We start from the raw sequence: 24788 nt of genomic DNA on the forward strand, positions 1-24788 counted from the left end.
AAATACTGTGAAAGTATTGAAACAATCAATCCACAGGGAAATACACACACAGCCCGTATTCAGAAATTCTGCATTTGAAACAAGCTGTCAGGATTTCTGTCCATTTGTGATGTCACGAATGTACAATAATAAACGTAAACATTCTAAATGTGTCCCAGTTTATTCCTGGTTGCAGTGGATGTGAATGACATCAGCTGACAAGAAGTACACATTGACCCAAGCCGTTGCCTAGCAACGCAATTCTGTTGCAATTCCGTTAAAATGCGCTAAAACGGAGCGTTTCAGACAGAGGGTAAATACAGGTATATTCAGGCTGAAAGTATGAGGAAAATAAAGTTTTTTTTTAATATAACAGCATGTAAACATGTTCTAGTAGAAAACACAAAATACAAGTATGAACCTGAATCACTATGACATCATCAGATGTTATTTTTAGAGGCTAATCTCCTCCAGAGCAGCAGGGTACATTGTGCAACTGTTGTCACAGGCCGAACAGTAGGCTGCTCTCCTCGACAAGTAAAGTGATGTTAATGCATACAAATTGGTGGAGTTTAGTTGTTCGGCCATCTGCTCAAGTTTGGTTTTATGCTGTGCGAGTGTGTGTGGTTTTGTGTGACTGAATAGAAATACAGGTGAACTATATATGATTATAAAACAAACCTAGAAATGTAATCTTTACTGCCAACCTGCTGATCAGAGAAAAGGTACAAAGGTTACATCCATATAACTCCCAGGGCTTCACATGCAACAATTACCAGTATTATTAAGGTAAAAAATAATAGAATACAATACAATGATATAAATACAATGGGAAATTAAGTCAAATTAACTTTATTGGTCCAATATTTTATTCAACGAACACATATTGTCTTGACAAAGTATTGCTATGAATCCTGTCCAACAGACGATTTTACAGTAGCATCACAATAAGACACTGTTGTGTTGAATAAACCACAGACCTTTTTGTAACAACATATTCTTTATAGTGCACTTTCTTTTGTCATTTATATGAGAATTTCAATAAAATTAAAAATGCTACCAAGAAGGACCAGTGGTGTCAGAAATCACATTCACATTCCCAATACTGGAAACTCTATCTGATCCTACAGCAGCACATTTTAGGGGAGACACTACATGCAGATATCACCATCAAACGTCCCCACAATAAGACAATTATTTTTTGTATTACAAGTTTTCTGAAATTTGATGTTTAAATATGCAAATGAGGCATTATCTACTGCTAACTTTTGGTAAATTTAGGAGAATTCTACAGATGCAAATAGACAAATAGTAGTAAAATAAACACCTAAATGTGTATTTTGGATGTTTTCTTTCAACTAGTCTGAAAAAATGACATGGTTCAAAATAGCCCGAAATATTCAAATTGATCAGTGCATGGACTTTCAACAACCCTTAAAATGGGCAAAAAAACAAGTGCATTTAACAATTGTTTCAGAATCCATTCAGGTGTAACAATTGTAGGAATTCCCACATCTTATTACACAGCTTTGTTGAATACTTGATTCTGTTTGGTCAATCACGGCGTTCTATGGTCTGTTATTTCTTTATAGCAGACCGTTGCTATGTATAACAGATCGTTGCTATGGGCGCAGTTCTGATGTCGGACTCTGGCGGACCATTTTTTGTGTCAAATTATTGATTTCTTAAGTAAGTAGCCGAGAAATAAGCGTGATAATGTACAGCTAGCGGGTCATTTTAAAGGGCCACCCTGTCGGGGTTTATTTCACAACAATGACCGGCTCGCTGTGCATTATCCCTTAACTTGAAGCATGTTTACTGAAGGCTGAAGGCAGTAACCTTCTTTCTGGTGAATTTCTGGTGAGAGGGAATATCCAATCATTTTTTGGTTTTGTTTTTTTAAGTGAGAAGGAGTGGTCTGGTATCTGGTAAATATTTGAGGAAAAAATAAATACCCAATGTGCACGACATTTATTTTGTGCAACATTTACTATTTGTACAACACTGTACAATATGGATGTTGTTGCTTTCTGCAGTGATAATGCAGCACAGATGGAAATAAACTTTACAAAAACAGAGACTTCACACAGAATTCATCTTTGAACATCTTAAAATGTCAGGTAAAAACTCACCCACCCCAACTTCACACAACACACACACCAACAAACATGCAAACACACACAGACAGTTCTGAGCACAAATGTTCAGGTGTCATGACAGAGTACATTTTTCAAAGTGATATTACCCCCTCAAACCGTTCCCATGTGGGGTCCTTTAAGGAAATCTACTTAGATCTGTTTGAACCTGAGGAACACCCCCTTTGAGAAACACAGGCTGTATTTTACAGAGTTGGCAGAACGTAATTGTTTTGCAAGTCACAAGTAAGTCATAAGTGTTGACACATAAGTGCCAAATCAGGTCAGTCAGGTTTGGGGTAATTAATAATTTGCACTGAGATAACACAGCATCCAAATTTGTTTCTTTTATCTTTACATTTGGGTATAAGTCAGGAGTCACTGGTGTTAAAATCAAAGTTGAACTGCAAGTCTGTTTGAATTCTGTGTTCAAATATTAAGTCATCAAATTTGTGATTCAAGTCGGACTCCAAGAGATGCTTCAAGTCTTTTGAGTTGCATCCATACCTCTTGTCGTTTCTGCCTTTAGCCACATAATCGTCCAATCTAAACTTTTCGGTTTCCCCTGGAACTATAAATCTTCATGCACGGCTCTAGGGCTGCGTTTGTCCAGCCAGGCCTGCAGCAGAGGAAGGTTGGTGTCCATCCAGCGAATGTTACCCTCGATGGTCTCGTTGGTCTGCCTGATACACCTCATCTCTGAGCCCGACTCCTCATTCAGAGAGCCAAAGAAGCTTCTCACCTGAGCACAGAGAAGGTAGACTTAAACACAAATATCCAATATTTGACATGAATCTATAGACAGACATAAGTAATGGACACCCACAAGTATGGCCACAGCCTTCCTTACCTCATCTAACATCTCCCTGGTAGAATACTGGTCCGTCACCCCAGTCACCATTTGCGATATGGTGCTAGAGCCCGAGTGAAATCTATGGCATCGAAGCAAACAGAGACAAAGTTTAGAAAACACAACTCTGCTAACATTTTGTGGAAAAACAAGTATTCCAGGGATCGACAGATTTGAGCTACAGAACTAACAAAAGCAACAAAACATATTGATCTAAAAGATCTCTAAATGTGGAAACATGAACAAAATATTTCTTAACACTCCATAAGTTATTTGAACCATGCACATTTTTGTTTATTTTTGAGATACTGTATGCTCATTTTTATGAGCAGATCGAATGCAAAGGAATTTTGATTGTTTCATTACATTCTGCACGTAACATAACCTAATGACGTCATCATGAGAGTACAACATGATGACGCAAAACACAAAAGCCTTAGCTTTCAGCTGCAAAAATAATGAATGCTCTAGCTGTTATGTTTTTTATTTTACATCAATTTATCATTCAAACAACGAACCATGGGAGGTCCGTTTTTACGGGGTTAAGAAGTTTTTTTATTAACATTTTTGGATTACACATCGTTGCAAACTTGTGTAAAAAGTAGAGATGGATGTAAAGGACATGCGTGATGGGCTGACTAACTTCTTGATCAGGGTGTTCCAGTTGTCTTGGAGGAAGTCCCAGGCCAGTTTGTAGCCATGGGGGTTCTTGCTGATACTGACAACCACGCCCGGGAGGTCCTGAGTCTTCATCACCTCACCCTGGAGGCTCTGCTCCATCATCCTGCACACAGATATAAAGGTAAAGGAAACAGAAAGAAATAGAAACAGTGGGAGAAAGCAGAGAGGACGGAGTTGGAGAGTATAAAAAGCAAGGTAAACAAAATGCTCGCTGTAGTGTGAATCACAATGTACCCACCACTTGAGCTTGTCCTGCAGGGGGCTGCCGGCCATTGCAATCTTCATGCGGCTCTTTACCGATATTTGCATCGAACTGCGGTACTTCTCAAACAGGAAGTCCCATCCCTCTGGTGTTCGAGCTCCAATCACAAACACAGCCGTGGTGACGTCAACAGTGAGGCTAAAAACAGAGAAGGATTCCAGTTCAGTAAAAAATATCTGAAAATAGCTTATAAATATTGAAAGCTCAGCTCTGAACCGAGGCAGTATTTGTGAGGAGGAATCATACACAAATATCTATAGGAAACTGTCTGTTGTGCTGTTTATCACCACTGACCTCATGGTGCCGTCAGAGTCCTTCCACTTGTTAAAGAGCTCGGTGGCTTTTGTCACGCAGGGCGCGTAGTTCCTGTCGCAGCCAAACAGCAGCAGCTTGCTCCTCAGCATTCGCTCAGACACTGATCCAGAGTCACTCCATTCCTGCCGATCAATCAGCCCCCGGAACAGATCCAAAACGTAGTCCTGAGAAACACACGCAGTCAGTAACGTTTTACAGACAAAATGATCAATGAATTAACCAAAGAAATGTTGAAAATAGTTGCTAGTTTCAGTCATCAGACATCAATCCTTAAACATTATATATTAAAAAGGTAAATGTTAAAATAACTAAATTTCAACTGTGTCTTTCCTGAACTTGTGTTGTATTCTGGTTCAAAGCCTGAGAGGAGGAATTTTGTTTGTTTGAACTGCCAGAAGTTACAAGGAGCACTCTGCTTATACAACATGTGCACATTGTTTTTTCAGGGTTTTCCAGTGCTTATGCAAGGAACCATGACTCAGTGTGGATACCGTTCTTGCAACACAGAAGCACTAGAAGTTTAAAGGTTCCTTGTGGAGTTTTTGACCTCTTGTAGCACTATGAGGAAGTGGGTCCCCTTTTTGTTTGTCTCGTGCACAAGCACGCATATGCACATTCCTGCCAATGGTAGGCATAGACTGTATAGAAGAAGTGGACGTAGTCACCATAAAGTCACTCACTGGTGTGTGGATGCCAAAGTGACATTTTTAGGCGACCAAAAATTAACTTTCATGAACTGTAAACACACTGTGAAAGGGTTAATTTTCTAAGACGAAAACACGGACAACTCCCAGACCGGACAACGCCGTGGTAGCGACCTGTCAATCCCAAGGTAGCCACGGCCTAAAGCATCCCCTGCTTTATGGTCTATTTGACTCTAAATGGGACCATAATTTACTAAATGAACATCATGCTGTATTGAAGAAGACCTGAAACTAGCGATTGAGACCATAAACTCATGTTTACAATGTTTACTGAGGTAATAAATCAAGTGAAGAGAAGTAGGCTCATTTTCTCATAGACTTCTATACAATCAGACTTCTTTCTGCAACCAGAGGAGTCGCCCCCTGCTGGATATTAGAAAGAATGCAAGTTTAAGGCACTTCTGCATTGGCTTCACTTCTCAGACCCCGGAGGTTGCCTACTGATCCTGAACTGAGGTAGTGGTAATGCACCAAGAAATGCAGCAATTTGCCAGCAAAGGCAGTGAAGAAGAAAACTGCAAGCTAGCAAACATGGACGCAAACAATACAGGATTTAAAATACCTAAAAAAACTTGCCTCGACACACAATTCACATATTGGATTCATCCCATTCAAAGACAAGTTTGAGTTTCCCAAAACCTTTTAAGTAGTATGACGACACAAACCTCCATTAAGAGTGGTTTCAACTTTCAGGCAGACTGCAAGATTTTATTGAAATATATGGAATATTGTCTGTTTTGTGCCATGAATGCTGCCTCCACTAACCTTCATCTGGTTCTCCAGGGCGGGCATGTCTCTCTTCTCCATCAGTTTGTAAAGAGGTTCGAGCTGTCCAAAGCCCTGCTTCACAGACATGATCTCAGTCTCTCTGGACAGGTACAGAGACAGCTCCAGAGCCGTGTCTAGCTTCACGTTCTCTGTGCTGCAACACACATGAAAGGCTTCAAATCAACACCATGCTGCAGTTTTGTCCGTTTTGTCAGCAAGAAAGACAACCTTTCTTACCACCAAGTTGGTATTTGTATGGTAATTGTCAGCTAAAACTAGTAACTATTGTGCGATGCAGGATAAACAGCAGGCTCAGCTGTTGTTAGCCGATCTTTAAACAGACCTGACCAGCTGGAAGACGTTGTGGATGAGGCTGGCGCGGTCGTTGATGCGCAGGGCTGTGTGATTGTGCTGCAGCAGTTTGATGATGGAGTTCCACCCCTCGCCTGCGTAGTGGACCATGTAGTAGCCTCTCATGTCCACATTGAACTTCACCCAGTCCACCTTCTCCGGCAGGTACAGGACATCTGCATGGAGGAGGAGAAGAGACAGTCTATGAAACGATGCAGACTTGCGGAATTAAAATTGTATGAACAATATGTGGATAAAGGATAGAATTATAGCACTATAGAAATATAAAAATCACCATTCTTTGTCTTAAGCAGGAAGTGTTGGATGGTGTTGGAGGCGCTGGTCATGTACGTCAGTGGGATCTGCCACAGGAATCTGACAACATACAATTTAAAAAATGAATAAAATGCAACAGAAACTATTACACCCCAAAATGGAGCATTTTAGAAAACTGTAACTTTGCTTTTCTAGAAGTCAGAAGTTGCAACAAATGATAATGCATCTTTTTTGCTGTACACTTGTGTTATATGCAATTGACTAATCGTGATTAATCTAAGACATTTTACCCTTCAGTGAGGGATTGGTCGTCTGTCTTCAGGTAACGCTCCTGACTGAGCCTGACCTCCCGACCTCTGACATCCACAGTGACCAGCGGGAAGCCCTCCTGCAGCGTCCAGGTGTCCATGATGGCCTTGACATCCAGCTCATCACCGGAGTACCGTTTCTGCGTATGCACACACACATTTCAATACACAATAAATGATTTAACATCATAAACAGTGACAGAAACATATAGAAACATTTGGGAAATACATAAATATGGAGTTTGTGTAGCAAAGTATCATGTACGTAAAATAGTATGAAAGAAACAAAAAACAAGATTTCTGCAGGCAACCATAAAAATGACATGAGTGAAATTCCACTTTGATTAATTATGCTTGCGGAGCTCAATGTAATTATAATAACTAGAGTCTGTTTGCTCCGTCAGAGTGCTTTGTTGAAACTGTTGAAAATTTACAGTGGCTCCAGACTGGACGCTGCGCTTTGAGCAGAATTCTTTGTGTTTCATTCCTTCGTCCAGATTGTCTGAGCTGCAGATCTGGTGGGGAAGCGCACAAAACTTTAGCAGAGAATCACAACAGTCCCAACACTGGCAGTGGATGAAGTATATGGCAAATTTGTCTAACAAAAATATTTGTATGGCGAGCTGAAAAACATGCAACCACTTATTTTAAGCTCTAATGTAAATGTGACACCAGGGCTGCAGTCAAACGGTCAAAACAATTACGTCCTAATGTGTTTTCCACACAACCTTTCCTTGACCTCCATGGAAAATGTCATGAGGTCAAGGAAAGATGTGAAAGAGAATTCTTTACTTTATTTCTAACACATAGAAAACGAGTCCAGTGACAAACTCGATTCCGTACCATTCAATTAAGGATTCCTGTCCAAAATAAAATCACACCTCCTAAGAAGGAGGATCCTGTCCTTTGGTAAATGGTGGTCCAGTGTATCCTATGCTAAAGGAGGTAAGAAAGGAAGCATTGAAGCACCTTTCCTTAGCATTTAGAGAATTCGACCAGCTCTTATCATGACTGCCACTTAAATACTTCCGGGTCATTTCACTCAGTTAGAAACCTTCCTATGCAAAAAAGACAGCAGTCCAGACATTGTGGTATATCCCTCAATCACTTAGCCATACTCACACATTCACACACACACATCACTCACATCAGTTAGGCTCTCCCACAGTTGGCTGTTGACAGTGTTTTGGTAGCTGTAGTGCTTCAGGTATCGGATGATGCCAATCTCAAAAGCCCCAGGAGTCAGGAAGTCCTGCAGCATTTTCAGAATACATGCTCCCTAAAAATAAAAAAAACAGACATGCCGTGAATTAACAATCCAAATACTTCCTGTTGTGTGATTAAGTACTTTTATATGTTATTTTACCTGTATTTTAATGTTATATTTCAACTGCACAGTTTGGATTAAGTGTTGGGAATAACTCATTCACGCAAATTATGATTTATGCCCAGATAATTGTTCACACAGTTCAAATATCCAAGAGCATCAGCACCAAACGGTTGGTCCTCTGACAGAATGAGGCTGACCTTGTCGTATGAAACGTCATCGAACATCTCCTGGATCTGCGTGGGGTTTTCCACGGGGGTGGAGATGGGGTGAGAGGAGCTGAGGGAGTCGACCTCCATGGCCTTGAAACATATCTCCAAGAAGAATTTATCCTGGGAGAAAGAGAGAGGAAAGAGATAGTGTAGTTCAGGTCTGACTTGGGACAAACATTTTTAAAAAAACATCAACGTGAAGCACACACATTGCAATGTCAAAATAATCCAGAAATACTGTAGCCATATCTAACAAAAAGCTGATGACATGAGTTATTCAGATAATGTACTGTACTATACTTTTATACCACTGTACCATTAATAGATTTATTTTTGAATTACACTTGAAGAGACAGAAATAGGGAGATATGATTATGAAAGATACTGAATTGCTGATTTGTATGCTCTGAACATAAGTAAGATACAGGTCCAATCTCTGTGCTCGGCTCTCACCACTTGCAGCTCCGGGTGGGTGATCCTCGGAGAAATAAACATCATGAAATTGGCGAAACCCTCATTGAGCCACAGGTCATTCCACCACTCCATCGTCACCAGGTTCCCAAACCACTGGACGGGAAGAAGAGCATGTATGAGCTTCAGGTGCAAAACCAGTATTTAACATACAAATGCATCTTAGTCTCAGCTTGTAGCATGAGACAGCAGCTTCTGACTTCAATCACCTCCTCATAAAAGCGAGGCAATTTTTCTTTGTAACTTCAAAGATCATCAACTAGTTATTTTTCAAACCGATGCAGGCCAGCTACCTGGTGTGCGAGCTCATGGGCGATGACCTTGGTGATTTCCAGTTTGTCTGAAACTGAGGACTTGTCAGGGTCGAAGAGGAGGCTCGTCTCTCTGTAGGTGGTCAGCCCCCAGTTCTCCATCGCACCCGACTGGAAGTCAGGGATAGCAGCCAGGTCTGCAGGGTACAACAGCAAGCACATAAGTACAACTACATATATGGGACATTCACATCACCTGCTGGTCCAACTCCTCTGAAATATGTACTAACACAAATATTAATAACTATAACAACAATTTTTACTAAGTAAATACTGCAGCTACTGTGACTCCAGTGGCTTAATAATAAGATAATACCATGTATTTCTACTCACCCTGTTTGGGGAGTGGGTAAGGAATATCAAAATATTTATTGTAGAAGTCCAACAGCTTGACAGCAGCATCCAGCGCGTAGGCCGTCTGGTCGATCTTCTCAGGTACAGCGTAGACTGAAATCTGACGGTAATAACAAAACAAAACAATTTAAAATGTATACTGTCGATTCAAAATACTGTAAAAGTTTAAAAGTTAAAAATATCTCTGTAAATAAACAGTCTCTGAGTGAGAGAATTAAATGATGGCATGGCCGGCGTCTGTTGTCCTCCTCACCTTGACACCATGCCGGGTGGTCTTGCTCACAGACAGGAAGTCAGACACAATGTAGGCCACCAGGTAAGTGCTCATTTTCACAGACGTGTCGAAGTGATCCTCCAGCAAACCGCCCGGCAAATCCACAGTTTTTACCTGAGAAACACAGGTGTGTAGTGATAGAAATGGAGAAAAGAAAGGAGAGAGACAGAGTACGGTGAATAAGTACCTTTTTAAAAATCGTAATGCTTTTCACTGTGTAGTGCATCTTATTATTAAAGTTTCACAGCAAAGATGAAGGCAGAACTTGATTTTTGTCAACCAGTAAACTGATATAACTGCATTCATGTGTACCTTGGGCATGTTGGATATGGCGATGTGGCGTGGCTCTCGTATAATCCGTATGGTGAAGTTGGCTTTGAAGGCGGGCTCATCGAAACAGGGGAAAGCTCCTCGAGCAAAGGTGGCTTCAAACTGCGTGCAAGCCAGAACCCTAATAATGCAAATAAATAATGGTGAAATAGAGGTTATATTATGTTTAACAGAGCATGCTGTGAGTAGATTAAAAGGATAATTAAAGCTGCTATATGTAGCATTTTCAGAATCAATTTATCATTGACAAAGTTGTTGCACTTGTAAACAAATGACACCATCATTCCAGTGTGCCTAGAAGCACAAGGCTTTGCCTTGTGCTTCTAGGCACACTGGTCTATTATTCGACGCGTTTATTCCAGTGTGCCTAGAAGCACAAGGCAAAGCCTTGTGCAAAGCACACTGGTCTATTATCCTGCGGGCTTAATCTTAATATTCTTCATCTTCCGCCTAAAACTTTGGCACGCTACTTGTCCCGCAGCGTTGCCAGCACATGTATAAAAAATACATCAAAACGTGTGGAATGATCGGGAATCGTGTGCTATGGCCTGACTAAGAGATTCGCGCAGCGGTTTCCGAAAAAATCGCGCAATAGCGCGATTATTTGCTCCATAGGAATGCATTGAAAATCGATGTGAAGAGTGCTCAAAAGCACTCCTCTTTGGGGCCATACAGAGTCGCCATACTTTAACGTAGAAACGTGATTAAAAGTTTAAACGGGTCACGAGACTTGGGACTTTATTTGGCCAAATGGAAATTTTGTGATAGCTTGCACGGTTTTCACAAAATCGCAGTTTACGTTTTGTGAATTTTTTTTATAAGTTTCAGATTTTATAATGGGTGTGTATTGCGTGGGTAGTTAAGGGCTAGAGTGTGTGACATCATCGCTAGAGTGAAAAATGATTAAAAGTTTAAACAGGTCACGAGACTTCGGACTTTATTGGGCCTGTCATCCCCCTTCTTATAATCTCACTATCGTCCTCAGACCCCCCCCCAGCACCAGGCACACTGTTCAAAATTTCTTGCGAAATTTTCTAGTTAACATTACTGTTGGCCTCTGTCTCATACTTGTGATATTGGGGGTAGTGCTGTTTCTCAAAATTAAGACTACATTTCCCATCAACCCCTGTGTTTCCAGTTGCATATTTGTCTGGACAAACAACATCACCACATCAGGCCACCAATTTTATGTCCACTCAGCTCGTTCTCATTCCCAGGGGGAACAACAAGCATACGGCTTTCATCCAATTCAGGTGTTAATGTGTTGCTGATTCGATGATGTTAAAATGCTACATACAGCTACTTTCAAAGAAACATAGAAGAAGTTATTACCGGTCTTCTCCACTGCTGGTGCGGTAGGTGCTCTTGTAGAAACCACTGAAGCTGTCAGAAAGGTTGGCAGCGAACTCCAGCTGAACTTCATACCTCCTACCTTTGGTCAGCACCGAGTCTGACAGCAGAGCGATCTCATCGAAAAGAGGATACTCCAACACCCGGAGAGGCTTCAAACCTTCAGTTTCAAGGAGCCCCACGTTGGATATCTGCAGCTGCTTGGAGTGGAGGATGATGCTGCTGGTGTCTTCGTGCACGTCCAGCTGGATACGAACGACTCCGGTGAAGTCGAGGGTGGTCAGGTTGGGATGGATGGTCAGGTCATAGTGGACGGGGGAGATGGTTTTAGGAAGTCTCATGCTGTCCCATGGGAACGGCTGGCCGTTGGTGGCTATGGGGGCATCCTTGGCTTGACCCTGATCTGGTAGCTGAGCTCCTGATGAGGGAGGAAAGGGAACGGACAGCAGCATCAGGAGATGTGCTGCTAACACGGTGACAATGAAAGCAGGAAATCCTCACCTGTAAAACACCAAAACATACAAATTATGTTCAAAGATACTACTAAACTGTAGAATAAATTGTACAATAATTCAACTGTGCAATATTCATAGTGTCATCAATACTGCATTTATACTCTACTGTGCATTTCAAGAATTACTCTTATTTAATATAATAATATTTAGTACAATTAAATGATCCCACTTCTCAGCATTTTGTATATACTTATTTACACTGTGGTTATATATTGTATGTGTTTGATGCACATATATCTTATATTTCCAATTTCTTATTCTTATTTTTATTATTTATTTATATTTCTCTACATATATTGTGCTATATATTGTAGCATTATGTACATAATTTACATGTTACATACTCCTTTACTTCTATTTTCTTACATTTCTTTATGCTCATATATAAGAGCAACTGTAACATCACAATTATGGTGGACGGAACCTGCCAAAATAAAAAATTAATGAATGAATAAATAAATAAATATGTAATTAAATGTAGCAAAAATAATATAAAAAATGTATTGATAAATTAATTAATAAAATGGGACATAAATTCATATCTGTTTTAATTTGCTTCTTTATTTTATTTATCTTTGCATTAATTCCCTTATTCATTTACTCTTCTGTTTAATTTTCCCTTTTATTTATTTATGTATTATTATTTTTTAAATGTATTCATTCATTTTTTAATTTTTTGTTTATTTATTTATTAATGCATTTGTTTTTACATTTATTATTTATATATTTATTGAATTAGTTTCAATAAAGTATTTCTGATTCTGATTAATAGCTTATCTTATTTCCCAAGGACATGTGGACACAGATAGACGAGTTCTTCGTGAACAACCAGGACTTTATTGTCCATTGAAAGATTTAGCATCACATTTCTTAGGTGTCACATTCTTAATATGCATCTCACTTTTCTAAAAAAAAAACTAGCTGTAAAGTGAATCAAACTGCTGCTACGCAAACAAACACAGTGAATAAGAATAAGATAGTGACAACGAACAAACATGGCAGATGAGCTAGAAGTGCAACACTCTCGATTTCACACAAAGTTTCCATTCATTTATGGTCGAAAAAAACCCTCCTATTTCATCAAAACTGATGCATTTTATCGACTATTATCTTACATTGTTAACATTAATCATTTGTGTGATGTAACGTCAGCATATGTCAAAGAAAATGTCAACTTACCGAGTCTTCTTGAGCACGCAGTGTTTGTTTGCGTAGCAGCAGTTTGATTCACTTTACAGCTATGAGTTTTTTTTTTAGAAAAGTGAGATGCATATTAAGAATGTGACACCTAATAAATGTGATGCTCTTTATCTGGATGGTTATATTTTCTTTTCTTGAGACACACCTTCTCCTAAAACTCCTCCCAAGCACACAGTTAATTATTTCACTCAAAGCAGGCATGACTTACACAACTGTCAAAACACTAAATGGGAACCCGTGTGGGCATGTGCATGTGTGTTAAAGTTTATGATTTCACCTTCATGATGGCACAGATTTTTGCAGTAGGTGAAGTTCTTTGCAGACATTTAGCTACAAACTGATTATTTTGGTGCTATATATTTATTATAATTCTATCTTGTCTAAAAGTGTTTAGAATTAAAACAATATAACCATCCAGATAAAGAGACAATAACTGTTGTCATGAACATCACAGCAAAGTAAAGACAACTCTTTTTATATTTGGGATCTACCGGAATCCGAATTGGTTATTCGGGAAAGCACAAATAATGCCATGAAAACAGATTAAACAAGCGTACAACAACACAACGCAAGTGTGGGGAAAAAACATATATATATATATAGATATAGATAGAGGACAGAGATGTTGAATGTCATTGGGTAATCACTACTTGTGGTGGGTGATATTCCAAAGAATAAACTACCTTACAAAACCGGATTAAAATCATGATTACTTCTAAGTAAATGTTGTCACTCTCAACCTCTGACTTCCTAGGAAAAGAAGCTCCAAAGCCACCTTTGACCACACTTTGTGTGTGTGTTTGTGTCTACCTCCTGAGCTCCAATAGCCCATGTGTATTCATGTGTGATGATGTTAGTCCCCATTTTGAAACTTGACCACAAACTAGAGACCTGGAGCATTCAGAGCATGGACGGCTTTCCTAGCTAGGTTTACAATAAGGAGGTTTCTGCAGGATTGGTAGGTCATCCAAGATGGGATAAGTATTCTAATAGGCAGCCTTGGCACTCAGGAAAGGAAGCAGTTCAGGGTAATCTGTCTGTAGAATATAGAATAGTTCTTGTTTCTTCACCTGAGGGGCTGTAATCTAGAAATAGGTCAAGGATTTACAGGATAGTTGGAGTAGGTAAGAACCAGTGTGTGTGTTGGTGAGTGTGATTGAAGACAGAGCTCCGGCTTTGGTGAGGAGGAGTTGCACATCTGTCCTGGACCGCCACCTAAACGTGACCTGGTAGAGAAGACGCATTTCCTCTTGCACAGAGGGTGTGTGTGTGTGAGTGTATTCTGATCACTGGCAAGAAGGTCGTACTCTATATCCTATACCGGATTGGCACTCGGTGTGATCTGGTGGACGGGGTACGATCGTCTGTGGACCACTGAAAGGAATAAATGAGTTCTGAAACAAGAGTTGCTTAAATAAGTATACTATTGTGTACGAAACAGCGTGATGGAGTGAGGTGCTAAATAAGCACTGGAATAAGACACTCTTGAGATAAAGGAGTGTCACGAAGAAATTACTAAATTAGCAATTGGGCAGGTGAGAAGAGGGAGAAAAGAACTACAACTAGAATTAGATTTAGGATTAGATTTCTATGATACAGGTACACTTATAATATACTTATAAAATCAGTGCACAAACACACACACACACACACACACACACACACACTTACACAATCAGTTCACACAAAGACACACACACACGCCCACACATTTGTTCCCATGAGAAAGAAGTATTAAGAAAAACGTTCTTTTCTTGAGACACACCTTCTCGTAAAAGTCCTGCCAAGCACACAATTATCTATTTTACTCAAAGCAGGCGTGACTTACACAGAACTGTAAAAACACTAAATGGGAACCCGTGTGGGCATGTGCATGTGTGTTAAAGTTTATGAATTCACCTTCATGACAACACATATTTTTTGCAGTAGGTGAAGCTCTATGCAGACATTTAGCTACAAACTGATTATTTTGGTGCTATATATTTATTATAATTCTATCTTGTCTAAAAGTGTTTAGAATTAAAACAATATAACCATCCAGATAAAGAGACAATAACTGTTGTCATGAACATCATAGCAAAGTAAAAACAACTTTATTTATATTAGGGATGTACCCGAATCCAAATTGGTTATTCAGGAAAGCACAAATGATGCGATGAAAACACTAAACAAGCGTACAACAACACAACGCCAGTGTGGGAAAAAAACGCGTGAACGAGCCCCCAAATATGTTACGGCCTCTCAGACAAACAAAGGCTATATAACAATCAATTTATTTTAAGGCAAGGCAAGGCAAGGCAAGGCAAGGCAAGGCAAGGCAGCTTTATTTGTATAGCACATTTCAACAACAGGGCAATTCAAAGTGCTTTACAGAAACATTCAAGAACATTGCGACAAAGTGCAAAAGATCATTAAGACATAATTAAAACAGTTATAAAAACATTAAAGATTAAAACATTAAAAATTAGAAAATAAAAACAAGCTAAAAATAAAAGCTAGGATAGAAACTAAAATAGCGTAAAACACAAAAGAGTAAAAGCTCTAGTGCAGTATCAGATCATTATCTGGTTTAAGAAAAGGCACCCGCAAACAGGAAAGTTTTAAGCTTTGTTTTAAAAGAAGCGAGAGTTGGAGCGGTCCTGCAGGTTTCTGGGAGCTTGTTCCAGATATTTGGTGCATAAAAACTGAATGCTGCTTCTGCATGTTTAGTTGTGACTCTGGGGACACTAAGCAGACCTGATCCAGATGACCTGAGAGGTCTGGATGGTTCATAACACAGCAGAAGATCGGAAATATATTTTGGCCCTAAACCATTTAGTGCTTTGTAAACCAGCAGCAGTATTTTGAAATCAATTCTCTGAGAGACAGGCAGCCAGTGTAGAGACCTCAGAACTGGACTGATGTGATCCACTTTCTTGGTCTTAGTGAGGACTCTAGCAGCAGCGTTCTGAATCAGCTGCAGCTGTCTGATCGATTTTTTAGGAAGACCAGTAAAGACGCCGTTACAGTAGTCAAGTCGGCTGAAGATAAATGCATGGACTAGTTTTTCCAAATCCTGCTGAGACATCAGTCCTCTAATTCTTCTTATATTCTTCAGGTGATAGAAGGCTGTCTTTGTAATTGTCTTTATATGGATGTTAAAGCTCAGGTCAGAGTCCATCACTACACCAAGGTTTTTGGCTTGGTCCGAGCTTTTTAACATCACAGATTGTAGGTGAGCACTAACCTTTAATCTTTCCTTTTTGGCTCCAAAAACTACGACCTCAGTTTTGTCTTTGTTCAGCTGAAGGAAATTCTGGCACATCCAATTATTGACTTGTTCAATGCACTCACTCAGTGCTTGTATTGGACTGTAGTCTCCTGGTGATAGAGTTATGTAAATGTGTGTGTCGTCTGCACAGTTATGGTAATTTATTTTGTTGTTCTCAAAAATCTGACCCAGTGGGAGCATGTAGATGTTAAACAAAAGAGGCCCCAAGATGAAGCCTTGGGGAACTCCACATGTGATTTTGTTCAGCTCAGATTTGCAATTACCTATAGACACAAAGAAGTCCCTGTCTTTAAGGTATGATTTAAACCAGCTGAGTGCTATGCCAGAAATACCCACCCAGTTTTCCAGTCTGTCTAGTAATATGTTATGGTCAACCGTGTCGAATGCGGCACTGAGATCCAGTAAAACTAAAACCGTAGTTCTACCACTGTCTGTGTTCAATCGGATGTCATTGAAGACCTTAACAAGAGCAGTCTCAGTGCTGTGGTTTTGTCGAAAACCTGACTGGAAGACATCAAAAGAGTTGTTTAGTGCCAGAAAGGTATTTAATTGTTGAAAAACTGTTTTTTCAATTATTTTAGACAGGAAAGGAAGATTTGATATTGGTCTGTAGTTATTTACTATTGATGAGTCCAGATTGTTCTTTTTGAGGAGTGGTTTGATGATGGCAGTTTTCAGTGCCTGTGGGAAGACTCCTGAAACAAGAGATGCATTAACCTACTCCAACTATCCTGTAAATCCTTGACCTATTTCTAGATTACAGCCCCTCAGGTGAAGAAACAAGAACTATTCTATATTCTACAGACAGATTACCCTGAACTGCTTCCTTTCCTGAGTGCCAAGGCTGCCTATTAGAATACTTATCCCATCTTGGATAACCTACCAATCCTGCAGAAACCTCCTTATTGTAAACCTAGCTAGGAAAGCCATCCATGCTCTGAATGCTCCAGGTCTCTAGTTTGTGGTCAAGTTTCAAAATGGGGACTAACATCATCACACATGAATACAGATGGGCTATTGGAGCTCAGGAGGTAGACACAAACACACACACAAGGCGTGGTCCAAGGTAGCTTTGGAGCTTCTTTTCCTAGGAAGTCAGAGGTTGAGAGTGACAACATTTACTTAGAAGTAATCATGATTTTAATCCGGTTTTGTAAGGTAGTTTATACTTTGGAATATCACCCACCACAAGTAGTGATTACCCAATGACATTCAACATCTCTGTCCTCTCTCTATATATACAGACGTAGGCAAAATCGTTGGTACCCTTCCGTTAAAGAAAGAAAAACCAACAATGGTCACTAAAATAACTTGAAACTGACAAAAGTAATAATAAATAAAAATTCACTGAAAATTAACTAATGAAAATCAGATATTGTTTTTGAATTATGGTTCAACAGAATCATTTTAAAAAACAAACTAATGAAACTGGCCAGGACAAAAATGATGGTACCCTTAACTTAATATTTTGTTGCACAACCTTTTGAGGCAATCACTGCAATCAAGTGATTTCTGTAACTCTCAATGAGACTTCTGCACCTGTCGACAGGTATGTTGGCCCACTCCTCATGAGCAAACTGCTCCAGCTGTCTCAGGTTTGAAGGGTGCCTTCTCCAGACTGCATGTTTCAGCTCCTTCCACAGATGTTCAATAGGATTTAGATCAGGGCTCATAGAAGGCCACTTCAGAATAGTCCAATGTTTTGTTCTTAGCCATTCTTGGGTGTTTTTAGCTGTGTTTTGGGTCATTATCCTGTTTGAGGACCCATGACCTGCAACTGAGACCAAGCTTTCTGACACTGGGCAGCACATTTCGCTCCAGAATGCCTTGATAGTCTTGAGATTTCATTGCACCCTGCACAGATTCAAGACACCCTGTGCCAGATGCAACAAAGCAGCCCCATAACATAACCGAGCCTCCTCCATGTTTCACATTAGGTACAGTGTTCTTTTCTTTGGATGCTTCATTTTTGCGTCTGTGAACATAGAGCTGATGTGACTTGCCAAAAAGCTCCAGTTTTGTCTCATCTGTCCAAAGGACATTCTCCCAGAAGCTCTGTGGCTTGTCAATATGCATTTTGGAAAATTCCAGTCTCGCTTTTTTATGATTTGGTGTCCTCCCCGGTTGTCTTCCATTAAGTCCACTTTGGCTCAAACAGTGACGGATGGTGCGATCTGACACTGATGTACCTTGACCTTGGAGTTCACCTCTAATCTCTTTGGAAGTTGTTCTGGGCTCTTTGGTTACCATTCGTATTATCCGTCTCTTCAATATGTCATCAATTTTCCTCTTGTGGCCACGTCCAGGGAGGTTGGCTACAGTCCCATGGACCTTAAACTTCTGAATAATATGTGCAGCTGTAGTCACAGGAACATCAAGCTGCTTGGAGATGGTCTTATAGCCTTTATCTTTAACATGCTTTTCTATAATGTTCTTTCTGATCTCCTGAGACAACTCTCTCCTTAGCTTTCTGTGGTCCATGTTCAGTGTGGTACACACCATGATACCAAACAGCACAGTGACTAATTTTCACCCTTTAAATAGGCAGACTGACTGATTACAAGTTTGAAGATACCTGTGATGCTATTTACAGGACACATCTTAGTTTAACATGTCCCTATGGTCACATTATTTTACATCTTTTCTAGGGGTACCATCATTTTTTGTCCAGGTCAGTTTCATTAGTTTGTTTTTTAAAATGATTCTGTTGAACCACAATTCAAAAACAATGTCTGATTTTCATTAGTTCATTTTCAGTAAATTTTTATTTATTATTACTTTTGTCAGTTTCAAGTTATTTCAGTGACCATTGTGGGTTTTTCTCTCTTTAACGGAAGGGTACCAACAACTTTGCCTACGTCTGTATATACACATTTTCCCAGCATTTAGTTTGTGACTTTGTTTTTGGGCTTGAGATCTCCGGTATATAAATTTTGGTGGTTTTTGGTTTAAGTTAGACACTTTTGAGTTTAGACGGTTGAGCTGGGTGCGACGGCCCACTGTGTGGCTGGCCCAGCAACTTCCCCTTCTTTTGTTCATTTAACCGGGATCTCCAACCTTTTGTTTACTCAGTTACATTTTTTATACTTACTTTTGTCCTGATTTAAAATAAATTGATTGTTATATAGCCTTTGTTTGTCTGAGAGGCCGTAACATATTTGGGGGCTCGTTCACGCGTTTTTTTCCCACACTTGCGTTGTGTTGTTGTACGCTTGTTTAATCTGTTTTCATCGCATCATTTGTGCTTTCCTGAATAACCAATTTGGATTCGGGTACATCCCTAATATAAATAAAGTTGTCTTTACTTTGCTATGATGTTCATGACAACAGTTATTGTCTCTTTATCTGGATGGTTATATTGTTTTAATTCTAAACACTTTTAGACAAGATAGAATTATAATAAATATATAGCACCAAAATAATCAGTTTGTAGCTAAATGTCTGCATAGAACTTCACCTACTGCAAAAAATATGTGTTGTCATGAAGGTGAATTCATAAACTTTAACACACATGCACATGCCCACACGGGTTCCCATTTAGTGTTTTGACAGTTCTGTGTAAGTCACGCCTGGTTTGAGTAAAATAGATAATTGTGTGCTTGGCAGGACTTTTACGAGAAGGTGTGTCTCAAGAAAAGAACGTTTTTCTTAATACTTCTTTCTCATGGGAACAAATGTGTGGGCGTGTGTGTGTGTCTTTGTGTGAACTGATTGTATAAGTGTGTGTGTGTGTGTGTGTGTGTGTGTGCACTAATTGTGTAAGTGTGTGTGTGTGCACTGATTGTGTAAGTATATTATAAGTGTGCCTGTATCATAGAAATCTAATCCTAAATCTAATTCTAGTTGTAGTTCTTTTCTCCCTCTTCTTACCTGCCCAATTGCTAATTTAGTAATTTCTTCCTGACACTCCTTTATCTCAAGAGTGTCTTATTCCAATGCTTATTTAGCACCTCACTCCATCACGCTGTTTCGTACACAATAGTATACTTATCTAAGCAACTATTGTTTCAGAACTCATTTATTCCTTTCAGTGGTCCACAGACGATCGTACCCCGTCCACCAGATCACACTGAGTGCCAATCCGGTATAGGATATAGAGTACGACCTTCTTGCCAGTGATCAGAATACACTCACACACACACACCCTCAGTGCAAGAGGAAATGCGTCTTCTCTACCAGGTCACGTTTAGGTGACGGTCCAGGACAGGTGTGCAACTCCTCCTCACCAAAGCCGGAGCTCTGTCTTCAATCACACTCACCAACACACACACTGGTTCTTACCTACTCCAACTATCCTGTAAATCCTTGACCTATTTCTAGATTACAGCCCCTCAGGTGAAGAAACAAGAACTATTCTATATTCTACAGACAGATTACCCTGAACTGCTTCCTTTCCTGAGTGCCAAGGCTGCCTATTAGAATACTTATCCCATCTTGGATGACCTACCAATCCTGCAGAAACCTCCTTATTGTAAACACAGCTAGGAAAGCCGTCCATGCTCTGAATGCTCCAGGTCTCTAGTTTGTGGCTGTAAAGTTTCATGAGGCTGTGATTATCCTAGAGGTCATCTTAATGTGTTGCTGATTCGATGATGTTAAAATGCTACATACAGCTACTTTCAAAGAAACATAGAAGAAGAAGTTATTACCGGACTTCTCCACTGCTGGTGCGGTAGGTACTCTTGTAGAAACCACTGAAGCTGTCAGAAAGGATGGCAGCGAACTCCAGCTGAACTTCATACCTCCTACCTTTGGTCAGCACCGAGTCTGACAGCAGAGCGATCTCATGGAAACGAGGATACTCCAACACCCAGAGAGGCTTCAAACCTTCAGGTATAAGGAGCCACACGTTGGATATCTGCAGCTGCTTGGAGTGGAGGATGATGGTGCTGGTGTCTTCGTGCACATCCAGCTGGATACGAACGACTCCGGTGAAGTCGAGGGTGGTCAGGTTGGGGTGGATGGTCAGGTCATAGTGGACGGGGGAGATGGTTTTAGGAAGTCTCATGCGGTCCCATGGGAACGGCTGGCCGTTGGTGGCTATGGGGGCGTTCTTGGCTTGACCCTGATCTGGTAGCTGAGCTCCTGATGAGGGAGGAAAGGGAACGAACAGCAGCAGCAGGAGATGTGCTGCTAACATGGTGACAATGAAAGCAGGAAATCCTCACCTGTAATACACCAAAACATACAAATTATGTTCAAAGATACTACTAAACTGTAGAGTAAATTATACAATAATTCAACTGTGCAATATTCATAGTGTCATCAATACTGCATTTATACTGTACTGTGCATTTCAAGAATTACTCTTATTTTATATAATAATATTTAGTACAATTAATTGATCCCACTTCTCAGCATTTTGTATATACTTATTTACACTGTGGTTATATATTGTATGTGTTTGATGCACATATATCTTATATTTCCAATTTCTTATTCTTATTTTTATTATTTATTTATATTTCTCTACATATATTGTGCTATATATTGTAGCATTATGTACATAATTTACATGTTACATACTCCTTTACTTCTATTTTCTTACATTTCTTTATGCTCATATATAAGAGCAACTGTAACATCACAATTATGGTGGACGGAACCTGCCAAAATAAAAAATGAATGAATGAATAAATAAATAAATATGTAATTAAATGTAGCAAAAATAATATAAAAAATGTATTGATAAATTAATTAATAAAATGGGACATAAATTCATATCTGTTTTAATTTGCTTCTTTATTTTATTTATCTTTGCATTAATTCCCTTATTCATTTACTCTTCTGTTTAATTTTCCCTTTTATTTATTTATGTATTATTATTTTTTAAATGTATTCATTCATTTTTTTATTTTTTGTTTATTTATTTATTTATTTATGCATTTGTTTTTACATTTATTATTTATATATTTATTGAATTCATTTCAATAAAATATTTCTGATTCTGATTAATAGCTTATCTTATTTCCCAAGGACATGTGGACACAGATAGACGAGTTCTTAGTGAACAACCAGGACTTTATTGTCCATTGAAAGATTTAGCATCACATTTCTTAGCATGCATCTCACTTTTCTAAAAACTCATAGCTGTAAAGTGAATCAAACAGCTGCTACAAAAACACACAGTGAATAAGAATAAGATAGTGACAACGCACAAACATGGCAGATGAGCTGGAAGTGCAACACTCTCGATTTCACACAAAGTTTCCATTCATTTATGGTCGAAAAGAACCCTCCTATTTCATCAAAACTGATGCATTTTATCGACTATTATCTTATATTGTTAACATTAATCATTTGTGTGATGTAACGTCAGCATATGTCAAAGAAAATGTCAACTTACCTTGTCTTCTTGAGCACGCAGTGTTTAGCACATCTAGCTGCTTCAAGACTGAAAGTGAAAGAGATGCAGGAGGTGTTGCATGCTGGGAGAAACCAGAGGAAACGTCCACTGTTAGTTAGTTAGATATCAGATCATTTAGTGACCTGCAGCTCTGGTGACATGACTTTAAATTCAAGATAAGAGGTGCTTTTTTAATTATTATTTCAGGATGTCTTGTTTTCATGTCTGCAGTCCAGGAAGTATGAGTTATTTTATCAAATAGTCTACTAATAATTAAGTAGCATAACTGCATCACTCCACCATGGTTACTGTCTAAAGAAGCCAAAACAAGAGGTACCATATGTTACAGTAGGAAATAGAAGGAAACATCGACATGTGAACAGGAAGTTCCGTGTTGTTGTGGTCTGTAATGATATATATTCATCACTAGATGGTACCATTTGCTTTTTATTAACAGTCTGTTTCTTTTGGCTTCCTGTAACTGTATGCCTGATGATAGGGGTCCGTCTAAAGATATTTATTATTCTGGGTTAATATCATATTCATAATTGCAATGAAAAAAAAAACAGTAAACCCTCCTTAATTTGTTTAAAAAAATGAATGCAAAAGCTACTTATCATTCATAAAGCTATTATCTAAGAATAGTCAGTCTGTTAATAACTTATATGATGTCATACCTAAGTCTCTTTCATTTTAATTTAGTCCTTGCGGCTCAATTACTTAAAGGTCCCATATTATAAAAAAATGACATTTTCATGTTTTTTATTATAAAGCAGGCTTAAGTCCTATATAAATACTGTGAAAGTATTGAAACAATCAATCCACAGGGAAATACACACAGCCTGTATTCAGAAGCTCTGCATTTGAAACAAGCTGTCAAGATTTCTGTCCATTTGTGATGTCACGAATATACAATAATAAACGTAAACATTCTTAATGTGTCCCAGTTTATTCCTGGTTGCAGTGGATGTGAGTGTCATCAGCTGACAGGAAGTACACATTAACCCAAGCCGTTGCCTAGCAACGCAATTCTGTTGCAATTCCGTTAAAATGCGCTAAAACGGAGCGTTTCAGACAGAGGGTAAATACAGGTATATTCAGGCTGAAAGTATGAGGAAAATAAAGTTTTTTTTAACATTACAGCATGTAAACATGTTCTAATAGAAAACACAAAATACAAGTATGAACCTGAAAATGAGCACGATATGGGACCTTTAAGTTTACGTTATGACCCACTGTCAACCCCCTGAATGTCCAAATGTTTAACTGTTTATTTTTGTTTACTATTTATTTTATTTTTTTCCTTAACTGCAGTTTTTTTGTCTTATAATGCATATGTGTGTACCTTCTGACTTGTGTTGTTGTTTCATATGCAAGCTAATGCTCCCTACATGAGTCTATAAATGAAAATAAGATTTAAAAAAAAAATAGTGGTCCCTCAAATATAAATACATTTGATAGAACTAACTGAAATTAACTCATCAAACTTCTTTTTGGTAGGGGGTTACACTGACAATCAACCTAAAATTACAGATGATTATATCATTATTAGTAGCATTTAAAGCAACTATAAAATTAAATAAATTGTCTTGGAGCACATGATCTTATCGTGTGTGCTATCATCACATAATATTGAACTGAGAAGAAGTCATATGCCACCCTAATAAAGATCGTGATCATGTGGCATTGGCATACAGAATGAAACACATTATGTCCTTCGACTCACAAGATCCATGAACAATTTTAGCAAATCAAATGATCTAAGTTCATGATTTATAAGCACACAGTCAAGACAGTCTTAGTTATGTTACATACTGTACTTGTCTGAAAAAGTTGAAACAAGAACATGTTGTTCAGTAATTTTATTTATGTGCTGACAGAATTGTGTTGCACATGAAACATCATTTGAACATAATGTCTTTATTTGATTATTTTAAGTTATTTTGTGTATTTTGTTATGTTTAAGTCACTAAACTAACTATTAATGTAATGGAGAATAGTCTTTATCATGTCACATAATGACATTTTCAGCTGTTCAAAGTATTATGAAGCTAAGAAGAGGCACTTAAATTGTGAATATATTGCTTTTTTAGCAATGAATACAGTTTAAAACATGTCAAGCCTTTCATCCTTAGTAGAGGGCCACTTTTGCACCCAGAAGAAGTCCAGAAATCACTCTTAAAATCATAATCTCAGGT

General features: G+C 38.8%; 1 protein-coding gene across 4 annotated transcripts; it reads right to left on the reverse strand.

Moving 5' to 3' along the window:
- Window positions 1-1658: 1658 nt before the first annotated feature.
- On the reverse strand, window positions 1659-22956 carry LOC119493126 (endoplasmic reticulum aminopeptidase 1-like). 4 transcript variants are annotated; one of them, XM_037778221.1, is made up of 17 exons: window positions 11241-11933; window positions 9891-10029; window positions 9558-9692; window positions 9284-9404; window positions 8933-9087; window positions 8622-8735; window positions 8157-8288; window positions 7777-7908; window positions 6612-6769; window positions 6341-6420; window positions 6038-6221; window positions 5692-5848; window positions 4202-4386; window positions 3884-4045; window positions 3608-3748; window positions 2965-3046; window positions 1659-2856 (listed from the first exon to the last, which is right to left on the reverse strand). In XM_037778221.1, exons 1-17 carry the CDS (start codon window positions 11708-11710, stop codon window positions 2686-2688), a joined length of 2718 nt encoding a protein of 905 aa, XP_037634149.1. In that variant the 5' UTR covers window positions 11711-11933; the 3' UTR covers window positions 1659-2685. The 4 variants fall into 4 exon arrangements, with proteins under 4 accessions (XP_037634149.1, XP_037634146.1, XP_037634148.1 ...); XM_037778218.1 differs by lacking the exons at window positions 1659-2856; window positions 2965-3046; window positions 3608-3748; window positions 3884-4045; window positions 11241-11933 and adding exons at window positions 6504-6512; window positions 20894-21412; window positions 22591-22956 and having other exon boundaries at window positions 4125-4386; XM_037778220.1 differs by lacking the exons at window positions 1659-2856; window positions 2965-3046; window positions 3608-3748; window positions 3884-4045 and adding exons at window positions 6504-6512; window positions 12953-12969 and having other exon boundaries at window positions 4125-4386; window positions 11241-11759.
- Window positions 22957-24788: the final 1832 nt, after the last annotated feature.

Source organism: Sebastes umbrosus, chromosome 8 (assembly GCF_015220745.1).
Source record: "Sebastes umbrosus isolate fSebUmb1 chromosome 8, fSebUmb1.pri, whole genome shotgun sequence".
Taxonomy (NCBI): domain Eukaryota; kingdom Metazoa; phylum Chordata; class Actinopteri; order Perciformes; family Sebastidae; genus Sebastes; species Sebastes umbrosus.

Excerpts from the sequence above, each read along its gene's own strand:
- LOC119493126 (XM_037778221.1), bottom strand. The coding sequence starts at position 11,710 with ATGCTGCTGTCCGTTCCCTTTCCTCCCTCATCAGGAGCTCAGCTACCA. Across the intron at positions 9,693-9,890 it reads CCATATCCAACATGCCCAAG|GTAAAAACTGTGGATTTGCC; the intron begins GTACACATGAAT and ends TGTGTTTCTCAG. Across the intron at positions 4,046-4,201 it reads GACTCTGACGGCACCATGAG|CCTCACTGTTGACGTCACCA; the intron begins GTCAGTGGTGAT and ends CTCTGTTTTTAG.